The 23,832-nt window shown below is 49.2% G+C and overlaps 6 protein-coding genes across 6 annotated transcripts; 2 read left to right on the top strand and 4 right to left on the bottom strand.

Annotated features, from left to right (window-relative positions):
• Nucleotides 1-3,029: 3,029 nt before the first annotated feature.
• On the top strand, nucleotides 3,030-5,113 carry LTR64_008722 (uncharacterized protein; the record flags this gene model as incomplete). The annotated part of the gene is made up of 2 exons (XM_064903031.1): nucleotides 3,030-4,455; nucleotides 4,518-5,113. 2 exons carry the CDS (start codon nucleotides 3,030-3,032, stop codon nucleotides 5,111-5,113), a joined length of 2,022 nt encoding a protein of 673 aa, XP_064750540.1.
• A 3,521-nt stretch (nucleotides 5,114-8,634) lies between these two features.
• On the bottom strand, nucleotides 8,635-11,347 carry LTR64_008721 (uncharacterized protein; the record flags this gene model as incomplete). Its single annotated transcript, XM_064903030.1, has 2 exons — nucleotides 8,635-9,677; nucleotides 9,730-11,347. 2 exons carry the CDS (start codon nucleotides 11,345-11,347, stop codon nucleotides 8,635-8,637), a joined length of 2,661 nt encoding a protein of 886 aa, XP_064750539.1.
• Nucleotides 11,348-15,600: 4,253 nt separating this feature from the next.
• Nucleotides 15,601-16,141, bottom strand: LTR64_008720 (uncharacterized protein; the record flags this gene model as incomplete). The annotated part of the gene is made up of 2 exons (XM_064903029.1): nucleotides 15,601-15,993; nucleotides 16,040-16,141. 2 exons carry the CDS (start codon nucleotides 16,139-16,141, stop codon nucleotides 15,601-15,603), a joined length of 495 nt encoding a protein of 164 aa, XP_064750538.1.
• A 3,659-nt stretch (nucleotides 16,142-19,800) lies between these two features.
• LTR64_008719 (uncharacterized protein) lies at nucleotides 19,801-20,352 on the bottom strand (the record flags this gene model as incomplete). The annotated part of the gene is made up of 1 exon (XM_064903028.1): nucleotides 19,801-20,352. One exon carries the CDS (start codon nucleotides 20,350-20,352, stop codon nucleotides 19,801-19,803), a length of 552 nt encoding a protein of 183 aa, XP_064750537.1.
• Nucleotides 20,353-20,914: 562 nt separating this feature from the next.
• Nucleotides 20,915-21,280, bottom strand: LTR64_008718 (uncharacterized protein; the record flags this gene model as incomplete). The annotated part of the gene is made up of 1 exon (XM_064903027.1): nucleotides 20,915-21,280. One exon carries the CDS (start codon nucleotides 21,278-21,280, stop codon nucleotides 20,915-20,917), a length of 366 nt encoding a protein of 121 aa, XP_064750536.1.
• Nucleotides 21,281-22,704: 1,424 nt separating this feature from the next.
• Nucleotides 22,705-23,295, top strand: LTR64_008717 (uncharacterized protein; the record flags this gene model as incomplete). Its single annotated transcript, XM_064903026.1, has 1 exon — nucleotides 22,705-23,295. One exon carries the CDS (start codon nucleotides 22,705-22,707, stop codon nucleotides 23,293-23,295), a length of 591 nt encoding a protein of 196 aa, XP_064750535.1.
• Nucleotides 23,296-23,832: the final 537 nt, after the last annotated feature.

The following is a 23,832-nucleotide window of genomic DNA, read 5'->3' as shown; positions in this document are numbered from 1 at the left end:
CCATGAACAATCTAGCGACAACAATCGTATAAAGTACTCGGAGCATGAGTGGATCCTGCAGAACCACCGGAAATGGTGTAGAAAGACTTCAATGCTTATCCGTGGTGTTGATCACGGCTGGAGTTCAGTGGAGTAGGATTAGGACAGTGGCCGATTGGCAGCAAACATGCCCAGTCCTGTTGGCGACTCAGCCGCGCTGGTGGGCGAGGGAGAACCCATAGACGCCATGGTGGGTGTCGGTTCTGGTGCTGCTCCATTTTGGAGCGAGATGCAGTACTTCATTCTTCACTTGTCGGGCTTCTTGGGTGAGATTGCGTTCACTGTCGTACTTAGCTCTGCAGTAGACCCGAGCACTTCGCCCTCTAAAATCTCGTGACTTTGTGCGTATGTTGTAGATATGGGTGCTCTTCTGATCTTCTGGCCATGCTTGGAAGTCGGCGTCGCTAGTTTGGAGCATCGAGCGAACAACAGGATACGTGTCACGACTCATTCGTGATCTATCATTAACCATATTCTCGTCTGGCTCGTTGATAGCGTGCTTGTCGAAGGCCGGCCCAAACACAGATATCGTGTCGACGTTTTGAGTGTCACCCTGAACAGTGATACCTCCACCACCGTTGAGGCCAGGAGATATTGATGTGGAGGCGGGTCCAACCTCCGGACCCTCATCTGAGTGAAATTGAAAGAACGGTGACGATGATATGGCTGCTGTTGACGTACTGAAGGGGGGAGAGTCCAGGTGATGGTGCGAAGTCGTTTTGACTTGGTCTTTTGCCAGCTGTTGCGAGTGTATACACTCCAGTTCACAATGCTGCCCTTCCGGGCCTGGTCATCCTCGTGCCGACCAGGTATGTCCCAGCAGTCAACAGAGGCGCTCCTACGTGCAGCAGCCACAGCAGGTGCGATGAAAGATCATCGTACGCACCATTTGGAGTGGGACACAGTACGCCAGCAGTGTATTTGGTAGCAACCAGTACACCCGAACTCATACTGTGACCGTTACTGTGCCGGTTGGATTGGTACTGGGTCTGAAGATGCTTCCTCCTCTTGAGCGTCGTTTGCCATCGCTATGGCCTTTAGGAGAGAAGACATTTGAGGGAGGTAGTGAACTTAATGATTTTGGCGGTTTTATTCAGTGCTTTTGCGACGCATGACCTTTCAAACCTGCTCTTGCCGTAGAGTAGTCAGTTCTTCTCTGATTTTGCTCGTTTTTGCGGTGAACACGGATCTCAGCTATTACAACAACAAGGCCGATGAGGTTGGTTCGACCGCATGTCTTTTCGGTGGTGTTGTTGTGGTCGATAGTTAACTTGGTTGTTCGGTGATGATGCTAGAGATGAAATCGACAGCAAAGTTGCCAAACAAAGTATAACGCCGTCATTAGGTCGTCGCATTTCAAATACACCCTTTAGGTGGCTGCAGGGAAGAAGAAAGAAGCTGGTGACTAATACGGCTTGGCATATTGTCATTACGGCGATTACATACTACCGAGTGCTTGCCCGCCCGTCATGATTTTATCGACCAACGAACACTTGCATATACGAAGAGCTATAAACGAAGCACACGACCACGTCAGGTCGTTGGCATGGTTGTGGAAAGTTTGTTCCCCCTTTTCGGGATCGGTGATATGTGAACGATTCATGAGAAGGCTATCGTCCTGACTTTTTGCTGAGCTAAACACTTAACAACAAAGGGTTGACAGCCACCGGCACAGGCAGCGTCTGCGAGACTACCGTCGATGCATGCTGGATTGTCTTCTAGCTATGGTGCTGTGCCAACTCGGAGAGACGTACCGGAATGGTAAAACTCGGTATGGTGACATAGATGAAGGACGCACCAGCCCGATGCCCTTGGTGTTGACCTGAGAGGATGGGCTCAACGAGGACCGGCTTTGACGAGTAAGAAGGGAGCCCCGTGCTGAGCCTCGGCCTTGTGTGCTTCGGAGTCCTGGGCTCAGCTTGCTTGTGACGCAGTTGAGCATCCCTGATCTGAAGAAACACCCGCGCAGCACCACAATCTTCCGGCACTACCAACTCTGTCCGACCTAGACCAGATTTCGCATCATGTTCGGAGACAAAACGTCCACTGTCGTAGCGAACGTAGTCCATTACGTCGCGTCCGTAGTCATGACCCCTGGGGCACAGACGACACCGGTACTCGTGACTGGACTCAGATATCGCACAAGCTCTACAATTATGGACATGTCGGTTGAAGGTGTTGATCACGAACACTTCGTCGCTGGACAGACGACGAGGACTTCGCAAAATGGATGACGAGAACTGGACCGAGCGCTTAGACATGATAGTGGTGTATTGATGGCCGAAAGTGCCTTTGTTTGCTGCATCAGCCTTCATTCCATGGTGCCTTCGTTCAGAAGGGCATTTGCGTCTTTATACTCTGGCTCAGCCTCGTCTTCAGCCACGCGATTGCAAGGGCTCAGCTGCTGAGGTTCCTGTTTCAGAAGTCTCGAGTCACGACAAACATACCCACCGAATGCGGTGTGTCTGTCGTGGCCTAAAGAAGAACCCAGATCACGAAAGTCTCGCACCCTCAACGTCCCGACCTCTGCAGATGCGCTGGACCGTCATTGCCGTCACCACAATCATCGCCATCGTCATTGCCATTGTCAGAATGGTCTTTGAGCTTGGTTCATTGCGGGGCGGACGGGCCCAGGAGTTGAAGCCAGAGTCCTGGAGAGCCCTCGTGAGCTCCGCAATATCAGCCATTGTCTTCTTAGGCATTGCAACACTAGGTCACGTCCTTCTCCGTCTGTGGCCTGCCTCCAGATCACTGGTGTAGGTGTGATCATACTGGAAACTCTTACCTGTGTTATGTATTCTTTGCTCACTCTATTGTCCAGATCACGAGACCATACCGGGCACGACTTGCCGTCCCTCGTGCCAAAGCTCCGACGTTTGCGGCAAATGTACCAGTGGTGGACACAAACAGAAGTTCTTGTATTGCACCACTGCGGTCTCGAGGCCATCTTCTTCCTTCGCTTCCTTCGCTTCCTGTTTATCCTGAGTGTTATGTCGACGCTGATCTTGCTTCCGAGCATAGCATCCTTTACACGTCTGGTCGGTCATCCACACAGCCAGACTGACTTCCTGAATTCTCTTAGCTGGTCAAACCTCTCTCCGTCAGACGCCAAAACGTACTGGCTCTACAGTGCGCTTGTCCCATCAATGGTGAGCGCCACATTGTATGCCATTTCGCGACAACTGTCCACTGGCATGGCGCTATATACGCTGTTCACGGACCAACAAAGAGGAGGTAGAGGTGCCAAGTACAGCGCACGGTTCTTCGTCGCGGTGCAAGGATGGCCCGTGCATCGAAACCTTCAACCCGTCTCGGACTATTTCTCCCGCTGGAAACACTATATCTCTGATGTTGTCTTTTTGGCACCGTGTCATCCGAGCGCTCAACGTCTTGAGGCTCTGTTAACACAAATCGAAAGTGAGGAGGCGTCATTCCTTCACAAAATGACACGTATCGCTCGGCGTATGGGCGGTACAGAATTTCAGGGCTACCTAGTGAAGCGCATTGCTGAGCGGTATTCGAGCTCTGGACATACCCAAAGGCTTTCTTGGTCAACGAGCATGCCGGCCCTGTACGCATCGCTTCAGAAAATGGTGCAGGTTGCAGAGGGTGCATCGCAGCAAGCGACAGACGACACTCCACGAGCTGCAGTTCTGACATTCACGGACGCGTGTGCAGCCCGCATTGTCGCAGACCATACGCGTTACATGGCTGCACCTACATACCAGACCACATTTTTGGGCTCGCAAGCTGATCACCTCCTTCTGCACAATCTCGCGCAGTCATGGTCACGTGCCGAATGGTCCAAGGTCGGTGTGCGACTCGTGCTGGTGGCCTTGATCGCGCTTTGGACATTGCCGATGGCAGCTACGGGTGGTCTGTCACAGCTTGCAAGCTTCTTGCAAATTATTGGAAATTTTCGTATGCCTAAGTCTCTGCTCGGTGTTCTGCAAGGAGTCCTTCCATCGATCGCCACCTCCATGCTGCTTTCTATATTTCCGACTCTGCTACGATATATTGTGGACAAAGCTCATCATGCAACGACAACAGCGCGGGAATTGACGATTCTGAAGTATCACTTCATGTTTTTGTTCATCCAGCTGTTTCTAGTCGCATCAATCGGTTCGGCTCTGCTACCCACCTTATTTGAGCTGTTGAACGCTGGAGTGGTCGAGTTGCCTCGCATACTAGCTCGCAATCTCCCACTAGCGGGCAATTATTATATGTCCTATATTCTGATTCAGGGTTTCTCCCTGGCCGCGTCGACACTGCTGCCCTGGAAGCATATCGTAGGTCGACTATGGTCTCGTGCCACCGCGAAGACACCGCGTCAGCGACAGGATGCTGCCGGTTCAGTGGCAAGTCAGCTACATTGGGGTGACCTGTACGCGTTTTACAGCATCCTTGCTGTACTAGGTCAGTCCGCTGGCTCGACGACACTTCCTCCACAGTCAAACGTGACTAACGATAGTCTCTAGTGCTGGTGTATTCGATCTTGACGCCGATGATTCTGCCGATCGCGGCCCTCACATTTGGCATTGCTGACATCTGCTCTCGATACAGCCTCCTGTACACTGCTAACATCGTGGTCGATACTGAAGGTCAGCTATACCGGAATGCGATGTTCAAGATGTTCATCGGGCTCTACACATATCAAGCCACCTTTATCGGTCTGTTCGTTCTCAAGTCAGGCAGTGGTAGCAAGTGGCAGAACACAGGGCAATTGTTGGTACTTCTCCTGACCCTCATCTGCTGCACACAAGTTCATCTGTATCTCCTCCACATGTACACGCCTGTCAAATGGAGCGCATGTTTGAATCCAGAAGTACCAGTCGGCACTGTCGAATCAGCTTCCGAGTGGAGAGGTTCCCCTGCCAAGCTAGGCCCCAACTCTTTGACATGTATCGATGCCCGCCATCGGGTAGTGTGGCTGCCTGGAGACGAATTTGGTATTGGGGACGCTATGATAAATGCAATTCAGGATTGTTGCTTGACAGTACGTGGCTCAGAAATCCGTGTGACCAATCTAGAAAGTGATGTGGCCCTGGATTATTGGACGACTGCTCACGAGTAATGTAACTATGCAACTATGCCAATCTGTCTTACCGTGCCAGTTTCCATTACGCACAACCATATTTCTTTGTGGCAAACGGTCATTGTGGACCAGCGATCTACGGTGGTCTGAGCGGACAGGTTGTTCAGATCCATGCTAGCAGACGAGGATCTCTTCTGCAGCTAAGTGTCGTGACCCAACAGAAGGATGAAGTGTTTTGTGGATCTATTGGCGGACACTGTGTGACGGATTATGGCTTGTTTTCAACAGGTCCCTAGCTAGCTCTACGGTTCAGAACGCACATGCTTTCGACTGGGCCGACCACGACCTAGGTCAACACGAGAACCCAGTCTCTCCACAGAAGCTGATATCGTGCAAGCAGAACCTCACATCTGTTCTTCTTCCAGTCGGATAGCATTCGTATGAGTCAGAAGACACCACAGATCATGAGCCTCGATACTGAAGTCGAGTCGTTTAAGGCGGACCAGATTCACGAGACGAAACGGAACCTCCCTTCAATGTAGATTGACCATAGAGTAGAATTCGCGGACTTAAGACACCACTTCCTCCAGGGCGCTTGAACAAGTGGCTAGATCGCTTGTGGGGAGTGTCAGGCCAAATCTCTTATTGAGGAGCGAAAGAGATAGACTAGAACGCATGTCAACAAGCTTATACAGAACTGGTAATATTTGCAAGCCATTGAGTACTCCTCCCAAGGTCTTGCTCGCAGGCTTCTCCTGTGCGTTGCGGACAGACACTATAGCGAGCAAGGCAATGAATCGTCATTCATACCAAACACATGGCCAAAGTTTGCGAGAATACACAAGCACATACGGTGCGAAACTGAGACCCGACGCAATCCACATCGATGCAAGCTACAATGTCAGGCTTGGGGATTCGAAGATGCCTACAGTAACAGGTCGGACAACAAAGAAAAAGTACGGAGCAGCTGCACTCAAGAAAGGCTCACTGTTGATAAAGCAGAACTAAAGCAGAACACATGACACAGCTCAATCCTTTCTGCATGACTAGACCTATGAATCTCCTCTTGTTCGTATGCAGCTTTCTCATTCATTTCCATTTCTCTGGTAGGACAACACCCTTCGAGGCTTCCAGCTTGAAGCTCTTGTATGCCGCCTCGCATCTTGCACAATACAAACTGTTCGTAACCAAGATCAGCACGAAGTCGTCACAAAAGATATCGACACTTACCAAGAAAGTTCTTCCGAGGAAGGTTGAGAAGCACACTCTGTGATTTGTCTGCATTCTGTGCAATATCGCTGTTTAGGCACACAAGTTCGATGACAGAACACTTGTTCGTCAATCCACAATGCGTCACCCAGATCCATCTTTTGACCGCAGATACATACTTCGTTGTAGCTGAAAGATGGCTGATTAGGCAGACTAGGGGTTTTCGTGGGCCTCTTAGAACGGCGAACAGAGAAATCACAACTTGAATTTGCCATCCAATGCTATACAGATTCACGGAACGCAGATGACAGCAGGTGCCAACTTGGTGCTTACCTGAAATATAGAAAGCTTTATGTATGTGGTTCATACGTTGTCAGACAAAAGCAGCGGAAAGGACGGTCTTCCGTTGTTAAAGGTCTCACGCTAAGAATTCGTAACGTTGTGTTTGCTATAAAACACTGAAATGGAATGAAATGGTATGGAATGGGGGATGAGAAGCATATTGGAGTCATGTACAAATATTAGGTAGCAAAAAGGCAAAACCTGTGACGAACACTGCCCCACTCTGCAGATATAGTTGACAAGCATGCTTGATGTTTTGTTCTTCATGTATTCGAGGCCGCAATTCATTGCAGTCTCCAGGTTACTACTCAATGACTCAGATCTTCGAACTAAGCGCAAAGTTGCAGCGTAAGTAAGATATACGCTGGAACTAGCCACCACTCCACGTCAGACCAGTACATGACAAGCGAAGTACTGGAAAGAAAGACACAGATAAGTGAAAGTGTAGCCCCAATCAGCGCAACGCGGCCATTAGCCTTAGGTGGTCCTTCAAGCTTAGGAGATCGACTAAGCTAACCGCAGCTGCGAATAAGGAGGATAAGCAGGTAAACAACGATTACTAGACACTGCAGCGTCAATGTAGCTGTGCGGGAAGCATCGCCCGTCATGTCTTGTGTGTAAGGCAAGGTCGGTGAGAGAAGGCGAAGGCGAAGGCTAACTGATGCAGTCAATGCAGGGCGCCCGTCCAATTTTATAATCTGCGAGCCATACCGAGTTCAGATCAGTCTGGGCCGTGTTTGCATTTCAAGTACTCAACAAACTCATTGAACGTCACGACCATACTTCTACCCAGGAGAGACTGGGTAGCCAGGGTCCAGCCAGCAGCCTCTAACGAGATAGTACTGCCTGCCGTGTTAGCTATAACCCGGAAGAAGCATAGACTATTGCTTGCGTCTCGATTTATCCTCGTCAATTTATGACAGGTTGGCTCTTTTAATCTTGAGGTGTGATTCGCAATGTGGAGCATATGGAAGGAAAGTGCAAAACGGTTGAAGCGAAAGATCGCCAATTCACGCAAGCTGGCCGAAAACATCAGGAGTTGTTGCGGTGTGACCTTGAAAGTTCACGAAGACAAGAGCAACAGCACCGTGCTTCATTGTGGTCATGCCGCAATCAGCTGTACAGAGCGACATGATAAAGTTCCCTCGATAGGTGTTTGGGGCTATTTGGCCTCGGCTCAATCGACCAAGCTTGTCGTTCTCTTGTATTTGCTTTAGGGACGAATGATACCCAAGTAATAGTGGCTTCCAGGCGTTAGGGGCTTGTAAGATTGTGGTTAAGGCTAGCTGGGTGCGGCGACGTTGATCGAGTGGTGCGAGCTGGTATGCTCAATTGGCGAAGTGCACGTAGTTGCAAACGTAGACGCTGTCTCATCGCCGCATAGTCGTATATGCCATTCGCTCGCCCATCAAGGAATTTGTAGTATCGTCTTCAGGCTTGACGTTGTCCCCATCGAGGTCTCTTGGTCGTGTTCAACTCGGCTTTCGCCGGTTGAGACTGCGTCATCGGTCCAGCTGACCATATTTCTCCTCCTGCAGCCTATTTCGGCGATTGCCCCTCCAACAGCATCAGAACTTTTTTCAGCACGGTACTTGTGCGCAGGCAGGAGTGAGATGGCAGAGACGATTAAGAGTCTGTCAGACATCGACAGGTCCAAGTGTGCTGGCTTTGCAGACTGGCTAGCTGGTCAGAGCTGGAAAGACTTGCCAAAGGGCCCACAGCTATTGAGTAGTCAAGATGCGATGAAAGAAAAGTACGACGATGTCACAAATCTTCAAGTCTATAAGGAGGTAATGTGCCCTGGTGTTGAGAGGAACACGGTTTAATTGTACAATAGTATCAAGCGCCTGGTTACCTCTTCACGTCAGCAGCACTCAAGAGCTATCACACTGGATCCCTCGTTGTAGCGATACCACTCGTCGTATCAGAAACAAGCAAAGCAGATGATGTGGTCTTAGAGGTAGGAAAGGCATACAAGCTCAAGAAAGGAACAAAAATAAGTCCGACAACTACTCTGTTGTGTCTCTTATTGAGACCATCTGATGAGGAACATGCTGACCGCAACCTGGTTGTTGCGCAGGTACTTTGAAGTACGGTACCTGCACAACACTTTGTGATGTGTCATTGACAAGCACTTGCTGCAGTTGGGTGTTCGTGGCGCTCACAGGAACATTTGGGCCTGCCTGTACGTTTCCTGCATAATCGATGTCGATGCCACAATGTTCAAATGATTGTACGTATAGACCTGATGCCGTAGTCGCATTGCTGTTGGTTAGATTGCGAGCGGCTGCGGTCTGATGAATAGGGTCTTGTCTTGGGGATATAGGTAGCAGCGCACAAGCCACAGAGTCGCTCCGGGTTAAAGAGCTTTGTCCCCAATCCGAGCGGCCAGCTAAAGTAGACCTGTTGTTGATGTCTTCGTAAGACCAAACAGCTACATCCCATTCTGAGAAATCTGTTGGACACCAATTCAAGAAGGTCGGTTTCGAGAACATAGCGTAGTTCCATTCGGAAGTCGGTCGTGCTGAAGTATCGTTGGTTTGTCCACTGGAAAGGGTGGCGTGATCCCATTCCCAACTCATGTCCTCGTACGCGTTATTGTGCCAGATAGGATCAGAAGCGTTCACCGAATCTATAGCAGGCAAGCAAACATCGAACACCGCAATATCTTCTGTTAAGCCATCACGAGGGGAGGAACCATTACTAGCGGGAGCTTCTGATTCGAAAGTGGCAGTAGAAATGCCAGTGCTGACCGAAACGTGGTCTGATCCATGGCCAGCTGAAGCAAATCGCTCAGATGATTGACTTGTAACCTTTTCAGTCCCACTCAGCGTATAGGTAGACACCACAGCTGGTTGGGTTGGAACGGTAGATTCGTCGGCAGTGCTTGAAGCATTCTGGAGACTTGTTCGTGACTTTTTGGATTCAGTTTGGACGTTATCGACAACCTCGTCCGCCACGGACACCCTCTTCCTCGTGTACATAAGAGCGCAAGGTTCTGGGTATGTTTGAGACAGGAACTGGACAGCACTGCGGGACAACTTGGACTCGTCTACACTTGTCAGTAAGATAGTACTTCACAACTACTGTGATGTGTTACGTACCCTCGTAGCAGCAAATAGTATGTGTCATCCAATCATCCTTAGTGCAGATGAAGTCGAGTAACTCCTTCAACACGGAACACTGCTGCTCCTGGTGATGGACAGAGGCCTCGACGAGTACCTTGACTGCTTCTGTCAATCTTTTGAAAGACTCCTTCGAGTTCTCCCAGGAGCTCAAACAGCTAAGCAGCTGCAAACGTGTGAGCTGTGGCGCTAGAAGTCCGACCTGAATATGATGGTCGCCATCGTCGACCGCCTGCCTGACTTTCTTGCTGTCTTCAACCTCAAATTGCTTTAAATAACGCCTCAGATCATCCTTCCGCGGACGCTTGTCGGACATATATATATTCGTTGACGTGCCGCTGAATCGGCGATATCCCGCCGCGAGTGACCTTTCACTAAGGCCTTTGCGAAGTCGAACTCGACGGCTTATCTTCTTTGTTTCTCTCTGCAGGTCCGCGACACGATAGTCTTTCAACGTTGCAGGTGTTCCAAGAGCTTGCCGTGGAGGCATTGCAATGAGCGATTTCGCAGCCTCCAATTTTCCGTGCAACTTTTCCAGTATTTCGATCACCCCTTCTGGAAGGTTAGCCTCTCCGATAGCATCCACCTCATCAGACTGTTCTGGCATGTGTCCAAGTCCTTCAACTGGGCTCTCATCCTCCTCGGACGGCCTCCTTGCAGAAGGGACTATTGTGTTTTGCTGCATGGTTGCGCTTGACGCTTCGCTGGTGGAGGCCTGGTCGGGAATGGATGCCATTCCTGCGCCAGAAGTAGATACTCCTATACTGCCAACACATTCAGTGACGGTTTGACGATTTCGCACTAGTCCCATATCTATTGACTGGTGTGTCCTGTGGTCAATATGGTTTAGACCGAACTCGTCTTGCTTTTCTCCCAAGGGGTTCTCAATGGTTTTCCTCGACTTACTCTGCTGTTCTATCTGATCTTCAGTTGTTCCTGCCTCTGTCACTGCTCCACTGACGCAAGAGTGATTTCTTTGATTTTCTGTTCCGCCTGTTTGAGCAGATAGCCATGTCTGATCTGACCCGTTATTTGTGTCTATTGCTGGTGATTGCTGTCCTTGCATTTGACTATTTCCGTCGTCAGTTTGTGATTCTACCTGATTCATACTCTCCTCTCCCTCCTCCTCGTCTTCTTCAGCGACAACGTGTCTGATCGTGGTCCAGTTAGAAATGTCATCTCTTGCAGAACTTCGCTGTTCTGCTTCGACGAGTTCATCGTGTGTATTTGCAACTGCTACATCTCGGGAGTTAAGCAGATCGTTGCCTGCTTCAATCGTGCTGAGCTCTTCGGCGCCCTTAGACAGCTTTTCTGCTTTGTTCCTGGTTGGTTGCTTGCTTCTGCGCTTGCGACGCGTACCAAAGGCCGCCATGACAGCACCTGTGATATGCTCCGCTATTTGTGTAAGGTCTTTGCCGAAATCAATGCTGGAATTGAGGTTGTCGAAGCCTAATTTGTGTTTGGCGACGCATTCCACAAGAGTGCCGCACACCTCAACTCTTTGATCATTGCCGAAAAGCGCATTCTTTCTTGTTCCTCGTTTCCCGCAGACCGATGTACAGACCTCGTGGTGAACCTGGGCCCCGAGAATAGCCATGAAGCACGGACTGCTGACCAGCATGTACGAACTCATCTCACCGACTTTTTTAGATACCTTCCAGGACAGCGACCAGTCTCTTCCGAAAGGTTCAAATCTGCTGAGCCTCAAGAAACAACGACTTGGCCATTAAACCGCGATTGCTGTTACTACAATCTATACCAGAACCGTAGCGCCCGCCCACTTTTCAGAGTTGAGGGCTCATTACTTTAGTGACGCTTCCCTGTAAGAATTTAGAACAACAAGTATTCTTAGTGGTGAGCCTGTCACTAGCTCTATGATAGCTTGCATCATGGGATAAATGTCGGCTGGAGAGTGGGCCAACGTGACTGTTCTGGCATATTTCACAGCACAAGTACATCATGGATAGCATAACTCGTGCACCGCGGGAGCTGAGCAACCGCATTAGTGCGCTGACAAGCCTCGATCAGATGCCCCATCTGTGGGGTCCTCAGCTTCGCGGTTCACGCATGATCGGATGTGGAAGATATCCACTTAATCCGGATTTCCCCAAATCCGGATTAAGTGGATACAATTCCTGCCTACTTTAGGCATTAGTCACTACTCGTCCTTGTTCACTCAAAGTCAGACGCTAGTATGCGACCAGAGGCTGACCAGAGGCTTTTGTTGCCTGCAGCACGCTGAGAATATGGCTTTCGCAACCTATCACTGTTTGGCAGCTCGTGCCAAGAGGCTATGTTCCATGCCTTCCGAAGCTCCGCAATATGTGCTTCTGATCAAAGTGTTAAATGTCGACGGAGATTAGCTGTGCGTAGATGGGATCGTTGCCAAAATGTGCAGCGGGGACGAAAATAAGGCCTCGCTGGTAGCAGAAATTGTCCTAGGTGAACTAGCTAAGTCATCGCAGTCCTGCACTTTGGCGACTAGTAGTACCTTCAAAGATTGAAAACATTCCCTAGCCTTTGAACGCTTGTGCCAATCATCGCCTGTCCGGAGGGATCACAATGACCTGAAGCTCTATAATGCCTTTGAACTACGAGATTTGAGGTTCCACTTATTGTTATTTTACTTCTCTGCCAGTCTATCCTCTCCAGCAACTCAAGTCATGAGAGCTTGCAAGAAAACCGTGTGACAGCCTACAAAGAGCTATCACCATGACCATCCAGGCAAGCACGATGTCATTGGGGGTCGATAGAGTGGTGGAACGAGTAAGGAGCAGACCCGTGTACTGGTCTTATATGATGGCTACTCAAGACACGAAGTTGCAGTATCATGTTGCAGCAAAACTTGATCCTGCGGGCGGTTTTGACAGTCGGTTACCATGGACGAAATATCTCCTGCACGGCTGGAACGTGAGCGTAACAGGATTGGGTCACTGTAAGCTATTGGCTGGGGATGAAGTCTTAGACATAAGTTCCAACATCTTCAGGCTCTGCAGGGGTTCAGAATCAGCGATCAAGCTATTGGTTCATCCGGAGTCGGGCGGGTCAGAATAGAGCTTCTTCGACTGAAGGAGAGCATGTGGTACGTGTAAGAAGAAAGTCATGCCGCTGGTGTTCTCGTTTAATTCAACGAGCCGCCTGTTCAAGCGGTCTCTCATGTGCTTGACGCTTAGCGGGGCGGTAGTTTCTGCGCACAGTCGATAGCGAGTCTAGGGTCTAACAAGATGGCCATGCTCAAAAGCTCAACGACCGTAGGACCCAAGTCTCCCTTCGCTCAACACTTTCGCGATCAAGCGATATAGTCTCTACCGACATGGCCGCTTCATCGCAGCCTACACTGTCAATCCCTACCAGGGACCTGGTAGGTCCCTCCTCATCTGAAGAAGACAGAAGACTCATCGTCTCAGAAAAAACGAAAAAGCCAGACCGAGCTGATCAAGGGCGACGACAGTGACGAGGTCAGGGAGGACATCCGAGAAGATTGGCGCGATATAGCAAGGGCCAGGTTGGTGAGAAGGAAGGGAAATCAGGCGGGTCAGGTCAAAAAACCGATACAACAGAGACGAGAACCACGATCGTGGTGCTGTTCTTGCTCTAAGTCTCAGTTTTCTAATAAGAAGCTAGTGTGTCAAGGGCGTGAAGGTACGACTCAATGCGGGCATGAGCGCTGTGTGGAATGTATGCTAGGCAAGCAATAATTTACAGAGGGCTTCCATGAGAAGACTCTAACCACCTGAACAACATGACGGTAGCTATTTTACCTCTACAAGCCATACTGACACAACAACCTCTTTATTTGGTTGATCCTAGGAATGGACTACTCTGTAGTGACCAAGGGTGTAGTGGCTCAAATAACTACGTTAGACTTAATACAAGGTTAATTCAGTGTGCAGATATAGAGGAAAGAGGTACTTCAGAAATATCACAAGACACTATGGCCACCCGTTGGATTATAGACAAACAAAGCAAAAAGAATCGTGACTAGACAGAGGAAATGTTTATCGATGCAGTTCAGGACGACTCGATAAATTAGGCAAGATTCTTCATCACATTTGTTTAGAGCTACACTAGTAGATGTCGCTCTCGACAAATCAGCCGAGTTCAGAGATTTCCCTACTAGTGCAAAATCAGCTACGTAGTGAATCCTGTGCTTTTCGAGCAGCTGTTTTCTTTCCACCAAGCTCACCAGCTACGTCTTAGAATTATGGTAATTTGGCACTCCTATTGGCGAGGGTGGAAATGTTCTCGGGTCAGTGAGCGTCTGCCAACCAGCCGAATTTTGCTTCTGGACAGATGAGATTGAACCTCTCTTACTCAATCAAGCAGGTGTTTTGTTCCAGCATCGAAGGATCAATGGGAGAATCAGACGACGGTGGAAAGACCTTGCTACAAAACAACACATACCAATTGGTCAGGTCTCGAACGCTGCACATACAGGTGCCTTATCGTCACACACCGGTATTCTTTCGAGTTTACCTAGAGGGCATTAACTCGTGGAACAGCATGCTATAGCTTGAAAAGTTCGAGAGCCTCTTCATGAGACAAGCAAATTACAGTCTGTCTGACCTCAATGTGGCCCTGAATCAGTTGGCGCGAGGGTTTCATGCCTGTACAGACTTTCCTGGCGCCATACCACAAGACAATCTGTGCATCCATGCCCGGACTCGACTTCCATGAACGAGGTGGACAGGAATACTGACGAGAAGAGGATATTGATAATGTTCGTTGCACTTATGGACGGTTTTGTGAGACGTTTCGGAGGTCTAGGACCTAGAAAATAGAGATAGCATGAGCGAGGTCAAAAGGTTTCTTGTACTTCACGAACGTGTCGCTACCTGTTGCTCTATATTCGTAGTGCTCTCTCAAGACAAAGAACGGCAGACGTGTTCCCTAGCTTCCCGTGCTTGTTCTTTGACCATGTCCCACCTAAGTAAATCATGGGGACCTTCATATGTTGTCAAATTCATACACTGTGTTTTCTGGAAGTATGCAAACGCGTCGGCATACAAGATGTCCTCCCTGAACAGAACTATCCTAAATGATGTATCCTGTGAAGATATCATTTGATGGTATGGACTGACAAACTTGGCCTGGTCCTCGTTCAACGACTCTGTGGCTTTGCACAGTCTGCCCAACAAAGCCATGTGTGCATTGTCAGGCGTCTCACTTGTACGCCACAGAGCCTTCTCATCTAGTCGCACTACAGGCGCCACCACGACGACTTTCGTCGGTGGTGGTCGAAGACCGAGCCTCTGGAGAAAGAGCAGGACAATCGTTCCGCCACTATGCGTGGTCAGCTAATGCTCGAAACTGAGTCACTTCTACAACCAACCTTGAAACACCACCTATTCTATACTGGTCGTAAAGTCTGCCGAGAACGTCGACGACAGTAGCGACCTGATGTAACATCGATTCGCATGAGAGTATGGTGGTCTCGCGTGAAGTCAGGCTCAAAGCGAAGACATCGCAACCCGTGTCTACAGATATTAGCAAGACTGGACTAAAGACCCCACACCTACCTATAGCCATTCGTGAACAAAGACTGCGATCGCTGCCAAGTCTGATTGTCTGAAAACAGCCTGAAATGTGTCAATGGAAAAAAGCGTCCTTTGCTCAGACACTCGTACTGCCTGCAATCCAGAGAATGAAGGTCTTGGAGCGACCAGACTGCGGCTGAAACTTCGCTACCCGTATTCCCTCGTAGACTACCACTTCGTACTCCAAGCATGGCTTCGACTCAGTCGCGAGTTCTAGAAGTGGACCTGACATATCACGGAACACAGATCTAAGACAGCAAGACCAAGGAAGGACAGAGAGGCAGGTGCAATTAATCAAGAACGCGCTGGAAATCTACTCTTCATCTGGCCGCAGCAAGTACGCAATGTCCATCGTTCGGACTGGTCTAGGTAGTACAGCTTGGCTCGTCTGGGGTCCTGGCGGCGTCCCTTCCAGTTGGTCGACTTGCATCGCAGCTCCCCCTCCTAGGCTAGCCTGTGACCACTTTTTGGTCTCGCGCTGGTGGTTGCGCCACGATCGCCGTGTCCGACGCATTCTGTCGTCTAGTGCAAAGTCGACCTTGCTGGCGGGAAGATCCTTGTCAAATAAATCACTCGTGCGTTCTCTGAGGGAATTGATTGCCTCTTCCACATGGGATGGGGGAACGGCGGTCCACTCCTTCTCAATATTGCCCCATGTCGACGGGCGTGAGACCGTCATCTTCGCGTGTACCTCTTTGGCGACATTCTGTATATGTCAGGAGTGGAAGCTTAATCATCGAGGACTTTCTCACGGTAAAATGCTTCCATTTTTTCCAAGTCCACTGCAGCTCAGTGACTAGCGTGCTGACGTGGCTGATTTTCGTTTCGTCTATCTGACCGTCACTTTCGGCCATCACTAGTGATTGGCGATGCGCTCCACAAGGGAACAGGGGAGGTGGCGTTCGAACGGCAAGTACTGTACGTATGGTGTGTACTGTCACGTGAGATAATAGCCGATCATCGATCATCGATCATCGCTGATGGGTCTTCTTAGCCCGACGCCACTAGTGCCAGGTTGATAGAAACTGGTCACGCATCACATATTGCACGGCTCATTCTGCTCAGACGCTGCGCAATGGTTCCCTCTCCCTTTCGATCGTGATTGTGTTGATGTTGACGATTAGAGATGGCGTCCACATCCATACCTCTAGAGATAGCCAAGAACATAGTAAAATATGTTCCGCCGTTCTCTCGTATGGCATACGCTCAAGAAAGTTATTTCATTTTGGAGGAGGCACGAATGGAGTGGGACATGGAGCAATCATCGACCACAACACGAAAGCTCGCTACGAGCTGGCTGAAGCTACGATCGTGGGTATCCCATTGCCTCCTTTGTCCACCACTTCGCAGTCATGGCGTATCAGCAGAGGTCACTGGCATAAACATGTCTCCGCCAGTATCGTCACCTACGCCACACCTGCCACGCACATCACCACTAGCACCAAACAGATCAGATTCACCTCCTCTACCGCCACCTGTGCTGCTACCGGCAAGGATGTCAGAACAGGTGCAGGCTGAACAAAATTACTGGAGACTGTCCAAGTGGCACAAGGTGGAGAGCCTGGAAGATAGAAAAAACCGTCCTTTCGGCTAGTCTCTTAGTAGGGTTGAAAGTATCGAGAGGTAGGTATGTTATTTTCAAAGCTTATTGCGCCACTATCAAGCATCACCTACCACACAACCTTGGACGATCCATCATCTCGATCAGAATCATTGACTCAGTATGGCAACAGCTCAGTGGCCGATCTCAGAATATGCAGTAATTTCGCAAGCATCGGACACCTCTTCAGATATCTACTATGATATATACGAGGACTCATCGTCTGCAGGGTCCTTTCGTCCACGATCCTAGCCTTTTGGCACCTCATAACAGTTAGACACTCTGTGTGATTTTACTTTGTAGCCTACAACGAGAGCACCATGACTCTAAGGCTTGACATCTCAAAGATTACCCTATCAGAAACGACTACTGATGCATGTACGCAAGCTATGGAATTTCAGAACAGAAATATGGAGCTGGAAAATGTTTATCTACAGCACGACTGTCAATGCTTCGTCCTATCAGCCAAAGACAGGCGATGTCTGGCCAAGCAGTATAACCACTATTTGGAGGCATTACTACGGCATCTACCGCAGTCTCCGAGTATTACACTTGAAATATGTTCTGTGCTAACACAGAGCCTTGCGCAGGAAGCGGACTACCTGACACCGCTCTGCCAAAAGAATTACATCAAATCCTTCACAACGAAAGAAGTCTTTTCCAAAGAAGCCTTTCCGGAACTGCACACACTTTTTTACGGTCGGAATCCGTCAATGTGTTATACGCATATTACGCGTGCCGCTCAAACTACAACATACATTAGTTACTTCCCAACACCATCTCCCTACGACCTCTCTACGAGGTTGCGGATCAGTGAACTACATATCGAAGGTTGCCTTGGTACATTAGATCTGCTGTTGAGACAGTGTCGAGACCTCAAACAGCTACAACTCTCCTACGATACAGTAGGGAGACCATATACTGAGAGATTGGCCACCGATCTCGTGAATTTACCTGATCACATGGATCGTGTCGAAGTGATTTGCAACCCCGAAAACTTAAAGACACTGTCGGAAGACGTCAACCGTCTTAGCCTTCTTACAACCATCCCAGCAGCCAGAAGTGTCGAAGCACCGCTGACTCTCTTGTTCCCCAGAGCAGACCTTCCAGTCAAACTCCCAAAGAAACTAGCTCATCTGACCATCACAAATTGCGAATTTGCACGTTGGTGGCATCCTAGTCACATCGAAACCTGGGCTCAGTCAATCAACACCTATATGGCGATTACGATGCACGCTTGCAAGGTTCCCAGTGCTACCTCATTCCAGATCGAGCGCGGTGACAGTATACTTAAGTGTATACAGAAACTACCTTTGGAAGTCCGGCTGCGGATACAACGTCTCTGGGCTGAGGATAAACTCTCCAATTGTTCCAAGTACACAAGAGCGATTCTAGCATCCCTCGTCGTCGGATTGAACACGAAGCCACTCAAAAGAATTCATCGCCTATGCTACGCATCTCCTGAATATTGCTATGACGAGGTAAACCTCGGGGTTCAGTTTTCCGAATATCAAAAAATGACAAAAAGCGTTATTCAGCGCCGTCATATTGCGTGCGACAGTCATGTGTACGACGAAGAGAGGCTGTCTCAAAATGTGTCTACGAAGCTGTCCAACTTTGGACTCTGTTTAATCTGCAAAGAGTGTACTCAATGGTGCATCACAAAACCTTGGTACGTGTGCAAGTTCTGCAATACGCGTCAATGCTTCGAATGTCACAGAACCCCTCGCGATACCAGCCACTCTGTTGCTTCTGAGCCGAGTCCAATGATCTAGATACGTTCGTACCATGTGAGTATAATCGGTTAAACCTCAACTCACTATCTTGCGAGGAGTTTTGGTCTTACACCGATCTCGCGCTTGCGTTTTGGACTTAATTTACGGCTCCTGATCCGTCAATATAGCACAAGTTAAGAACGATCGAGCTTCTACTATTGTCGCATAATTGCCTGACTATGCTTAGTGGTAGTTCTAGACTTAGCCGCCAGCACATATCTTTGGATTTTTTAGAATCATTGTCGCAAGCACGACAGGAACAGCAACACCCCATTCGAGATGGTTGGCTGGACCTTGGCTGCCCGATCTCTCTTGGATACTAGGATGGTGGCGTTCGTCTAAGTTCGTCGACTATCAACCCACGAAGACATACTGGCCCACACCGATCCAACCTCGATATGGCTTGCAGACTATAAATTGGACAGGCGCCTTGTGTCGACTGTGCCAGCTAGCCTTTGCCTTCTGTCACCGACATTCATTGACACATCAGACATGGCGGGCGGAGCTCTCTACACAGCTACATTGACGCTACAGTGTCTGGTGATCTTCGTACAACTTCTTAGACTCCTCCACTGCCGTCAGCTTGCTCGTTCGACTAAGCTCGAAGGGACATCTAGGACCGACAGACGCCTCTTTGCTGCACGTTCACTTCTTTATATCTGTCTTTCCAGCATTTCACTCGGCACCTACTAGTCCAGTATAGAGTAGCGACTAATTCCGGCACATATCTCACTTGCGCTGTATAGCCTGATCAGGGTAATTCACCAATTCTGTTACATGAGGTCGTCAGCTGATATCAGTCAGGTCATGTTCGGGCTGGACCTCGCAACAACACTACACGTCGAGAAAGTCAGTTTCTATTCGAGCCTGATCCGGCTCTCGATTCCAGACTTTTGGCACGACCGTAGTGCAGCCACTGAGGTTATGATCCTACTGGTTCTTTCCACAAGCGAGATTGTTTGCTGCTACTTTGGCTCTAAGAGTCCTCGTATTGAATTTGTCTTATACAGGGTGTCACCTCTCTCTAGTAGGCTCATCGAGAGCATTACTGTGGGACTGTGCTTGCTGTTAGCTTTGTTTTATCGACTCAAACGGCAGCTGGATTGAGGAGGGAAGGACTGACACCATAAGTTTCCATTCAGTTCAACACAAGCTGCAGCATATCCTGACGCTTAAGAAACTGCCACGCCTCTAAATCCTCGATCAGCCATTGTGAATCATCGACTTTGGACGTCAACTTGCAATGGCCGTGTTCCAGATTCCACTCGTCCAAGACGTAGTCCGAGTGAAGAGCACCGGATCCGAAACACGCTCGTCCGGATGGGAGCCGCGTGACAGCTGCTTCCACTTCCTTCCCAACCATCGATTTGAAGTCCCAATACAGGGGCTTGTCGGCAAGTACAACGTAGTATGGCTGAGTGACGCCATCTAGCCATTCTTGCACCGCTTGCTTAAAGCTCTCCTTCAGCACCTGGAGCATTGTCGGCTGAATAAACAAGGCTTCAATTGTTGCCAAGTGTTCCGTCCAAGCTACCATCACCTGTCCGTCGTACTCATCAAGTAGTTGCGCGTGTATTTCGTCGATCTCATTGTTGACTAGGTATCTTCGTAGTTCAGCATTCCATGTCGAGTCTTGGAGTTTGAATCTCAGCTTGTCGGGGTATGGAAGCCACCTTACAGGAAGAGCCATGTTGTGGGGGAAGGAGGTTGTGGACTGGAGGAAGTGTTTGCTACTCGCATCACGGAGTGCACTGGCCTTATACTGATGTATTTGCCTTGCTTCAGAGTCACTAGCTTAGAAAGAAGGAGTCATCGTTCAGACCAACCAACTAGAAGAGATACCATGGACATCCCGATTCAGCTGAGCCATATTTTCTCAGCAGTCAAGCTAAGATTGGAGCATGTGCAGTGCTTTCTTGATCGTTTGCCCGTACAGGTTGTAATGCTAAGACAGGCGTGCGGAGCCAGGGCAGCTCTCCAGCGATAAATTCTTCAAGGAAATTACCACATCAAATGGTCGTTGTATGGATGAGGAGTGGTGCCACACGTCGCGAGCGGCACACTTGTGGCGTGTTGATCTCGACTGACATAACCAGAAGCAATTATCGAAGTTCTTTGGTCACGCTCCCCATAGTCTATCGCGAAACAGCGGTAAGAGAGAGCGTGGGCCGGATCCTACAACGCGAACTCATAGTTACTAGGTTGAGCTCGACTCGGATAGTGCTCTTACAATGTGTATGCGATGTTACCAGCTACCTGTCGTAAAAGCAGCAAGCTATACTTCTTCCGTTACAGAATAGGCTTCCCGATTCCAAGATGGCAGCTGATGCAGCCTGAGCCTGTTCTGCCTCCTCTTTAAATTCTTTGAGGAAACGATCAAGTGCCTCGTTGATTTCAGACGCTGGCAAATTATCGATCACATTTTTAGCGCGGTTAAGAAATATTGCATCTTCTTCGATAGCTTGTTGTACACGGTTGTGGTTGTTGAGGACCTCTTCAATGTTTATACCTCGACCCAGAAACCATTTCCGAAGCAAGTCCAGGTCGTCATCCTCTTGTGCTCCTGCTGTCGCTCCAATATAGCTCTCTTGAGGCGGTGTTAGGCGATGATTAACCATCGTTGTGGAAAGATATCGATGATAATCCGGTGTTCAGAGAGTACATATATGGTTAGCGAAGCCCGGTAGGTGGTCAGATGACCAAAGGAACCAGACAGACTAGCTAACCAAGTTGTGCTATATAAACGCGCTTGAGTACACAGAGGCAGACGTCGTTTCTTATCACACGACCCGGCCTACATATACTGCTGGCTGACTGAGAAATTTTGAGACCGTCACGTCCTGCTTCTCTTCCCTCATAGTAACGCTTCAAGAGCTGTGTGGCGTGCACTTTCTATGAATCGTGCCGCAATGGTCAGCTGCGGTGTTCTCAGGGATGTCGATCCACACTGTATTGATTGTGCTGTCGCTGCTGGGCCCTCGTCTTTGCCGGACTTGTTTTGAACTCTAACCAGGTATTGTTCTAAGCTGCGCCTAGAGATAATGACTGTGGCCATACTTGATATCTAACATCTAAGAATGTCAGGCCGACATGATGTAGACCATTTCCAGCACAGCTCAGATGGTTGGGATCTGTCATATCTGCTACGGGAGGCCAGCAAACAGACTCGCGTTACCAGCAGGGTACGTTCAGAGATGAGCAATCCGAATCGAGCTTCGGGTGCATGGACATCCACAGCATCAACGCACTATTTTCCTCGGTGATGGCTTGGCATTCGCCATGGAACAATCACAAGGCCGGACGGACTCTTCTCGCTCAAAGCAGTCGGGAGTAACATGGGTTCGTGACATACTGCGGATGTACGATGCCGCATAATCCAGAAGTGCACGACTTATCGGTCGTTCAACTTGGGTGTCGAAAGTACCCATGCACAGACATTAGCTTCCGCAGCATATCGGATCTATAATTTGCGCTAGCTACTCCTGTGTCGTCGTGCTCCACAGGACGAGAACGGTAGGAATTGAAATCGCCGTATATCAAAATGAAAAATACTATACACCTGCGATACCGTCTCTGATAGCTAACAATGTATCACAACCTCGCTCGTTCCATAGGAACTCGTGAGAGCGGATACATCACACAGACTAGTAGAAGTACCGGAACAATTAGCCTTGTAGCAAACAGCACAAATTCCTACTGGAACTAGAGACAGTACTGAGGCTAAAGCGTCACCGGCTGAGCAGATTTCCCTAGCTAAGCGGTCTGATTGGGCTGAAACATTAATATTTTGCCTACGACTATTAGCAATTTGAGAACATCTGGTCGAGATGGTCCAGGCTGCTTTCTGTTCAAGGCATGGTCCAACATATCAGGCGCTGCTCCACCGCGGCATATCGAGATCATGGCCAGTCCGAGATACATTCGTCCTAAAGAAAGAACATAAACACAGAAAGATGGCCAACGTTGTCGCGTAGACTCACCCTCATCCGCTCAACCAACCGTACCGTCTTGGAACCCACGAAAGGCACGGGAATCGCCATATATGGCTTCTCAGGCCACATACCAAATCGCATCGCCTTCTCCAGTCACTACCGTCGACGATGAAGATCCTGAAATGGTCTTTGTACAACAGATAGCGTCTCCTGCCACAGTATTGTCCACCGAGATTGGGGATCACCTTCCATCACCGACACCACACCACACCACACTCGCTAGGGGTAAAGCTCGCATGGCCTGCGAATTTCGTGCTCGACGACACCATCGTCTAGAGGCGACGTATGACAACGTGATAAGGATCGGCAGACTGATGCTCCCATTAGCCCAGCAGAGCTTGAAAGCGAAGCTGCAAGGGGACTTCCGGCTGCTCTTGGCTGAGGTAAATCAGCGCGCAGAAGAACGTTTTGGACGCGGTCAGTACGACATAACGGATCTATACACTCACTTCGAAGCTATGAAGCTCGTACGGCTAGCTCAATACGAGAACGACAAGGAAGCCACCGAGAGCATCTACTCGAATACCGACATGCGGCGATCGTTCCCTAACGTGTACGAGCGACTCGATTACTGTACAGGCATATATCTACTCGTACTGGGTCAGATCAGCAAAGGGGAACAAATCGATGCAGGAAAATAGATGTAATTTGAGATCGTGGTTATGGGCAAAATCGGGTTTTCGTGGACTCCCAGAAAATGTTCAGTACTTGCTGATTCCACGAGCTCTCTTGACCAAGACCTACTTCATCTTCGTCGACTCACACGGTATTCACATACTGAACTGCGAGCTGGCTTCTCCTGTGACCGCTATTCCCAACCCCGCGCAACCACATCTAGCCTTTCTAATAACGTGTTTTGTAATCAAAATCGTATGTTATCAGACTTCTGATACATTTCGCCGCCAGAGACGAAGAGTGCTCGAGCAGCAGGCAGAGAATAAACCGCAAGAAGTTGCAGCTAGTACCTGCCACTAGAAGGCGGGCCACCATAGCATGCATACCAACAAACGCGGTCAGAAACACCACACAAGATCGTGGGCATCCGAGCCGCGGCAAGAAGTGGTCATATACTTGATTTGGTTGTTGTCGAGACCACGGTCAACAGATACGTGTAGACTCTTTGGCTTCGCTCTCTTCCTGATGGCACCTCAGTTCTGTTGTACGCTTTGTTTCTTTTT

Source organism: Lithohypha guttulata, assembly GCF_036872675.1.
Source record: "Lithohypha guttulata strain CCFEE 5908 chromosome Unknown scaffold_12, whole genome shotgun sequence".
Classification (NCBI taxonomy): Eukaryota; Fungi; Ascomycota; class Eurotiomycetes; order Chaetothyriales; family Trichomeriaceae; genus Lithohypha; species Lithohypha guttulata.
The sequence above is the reverse complement of the archived record's forward strand: the minus strand, read 5'-3'. Positions and strand labels throughout refer to the sequence as shown.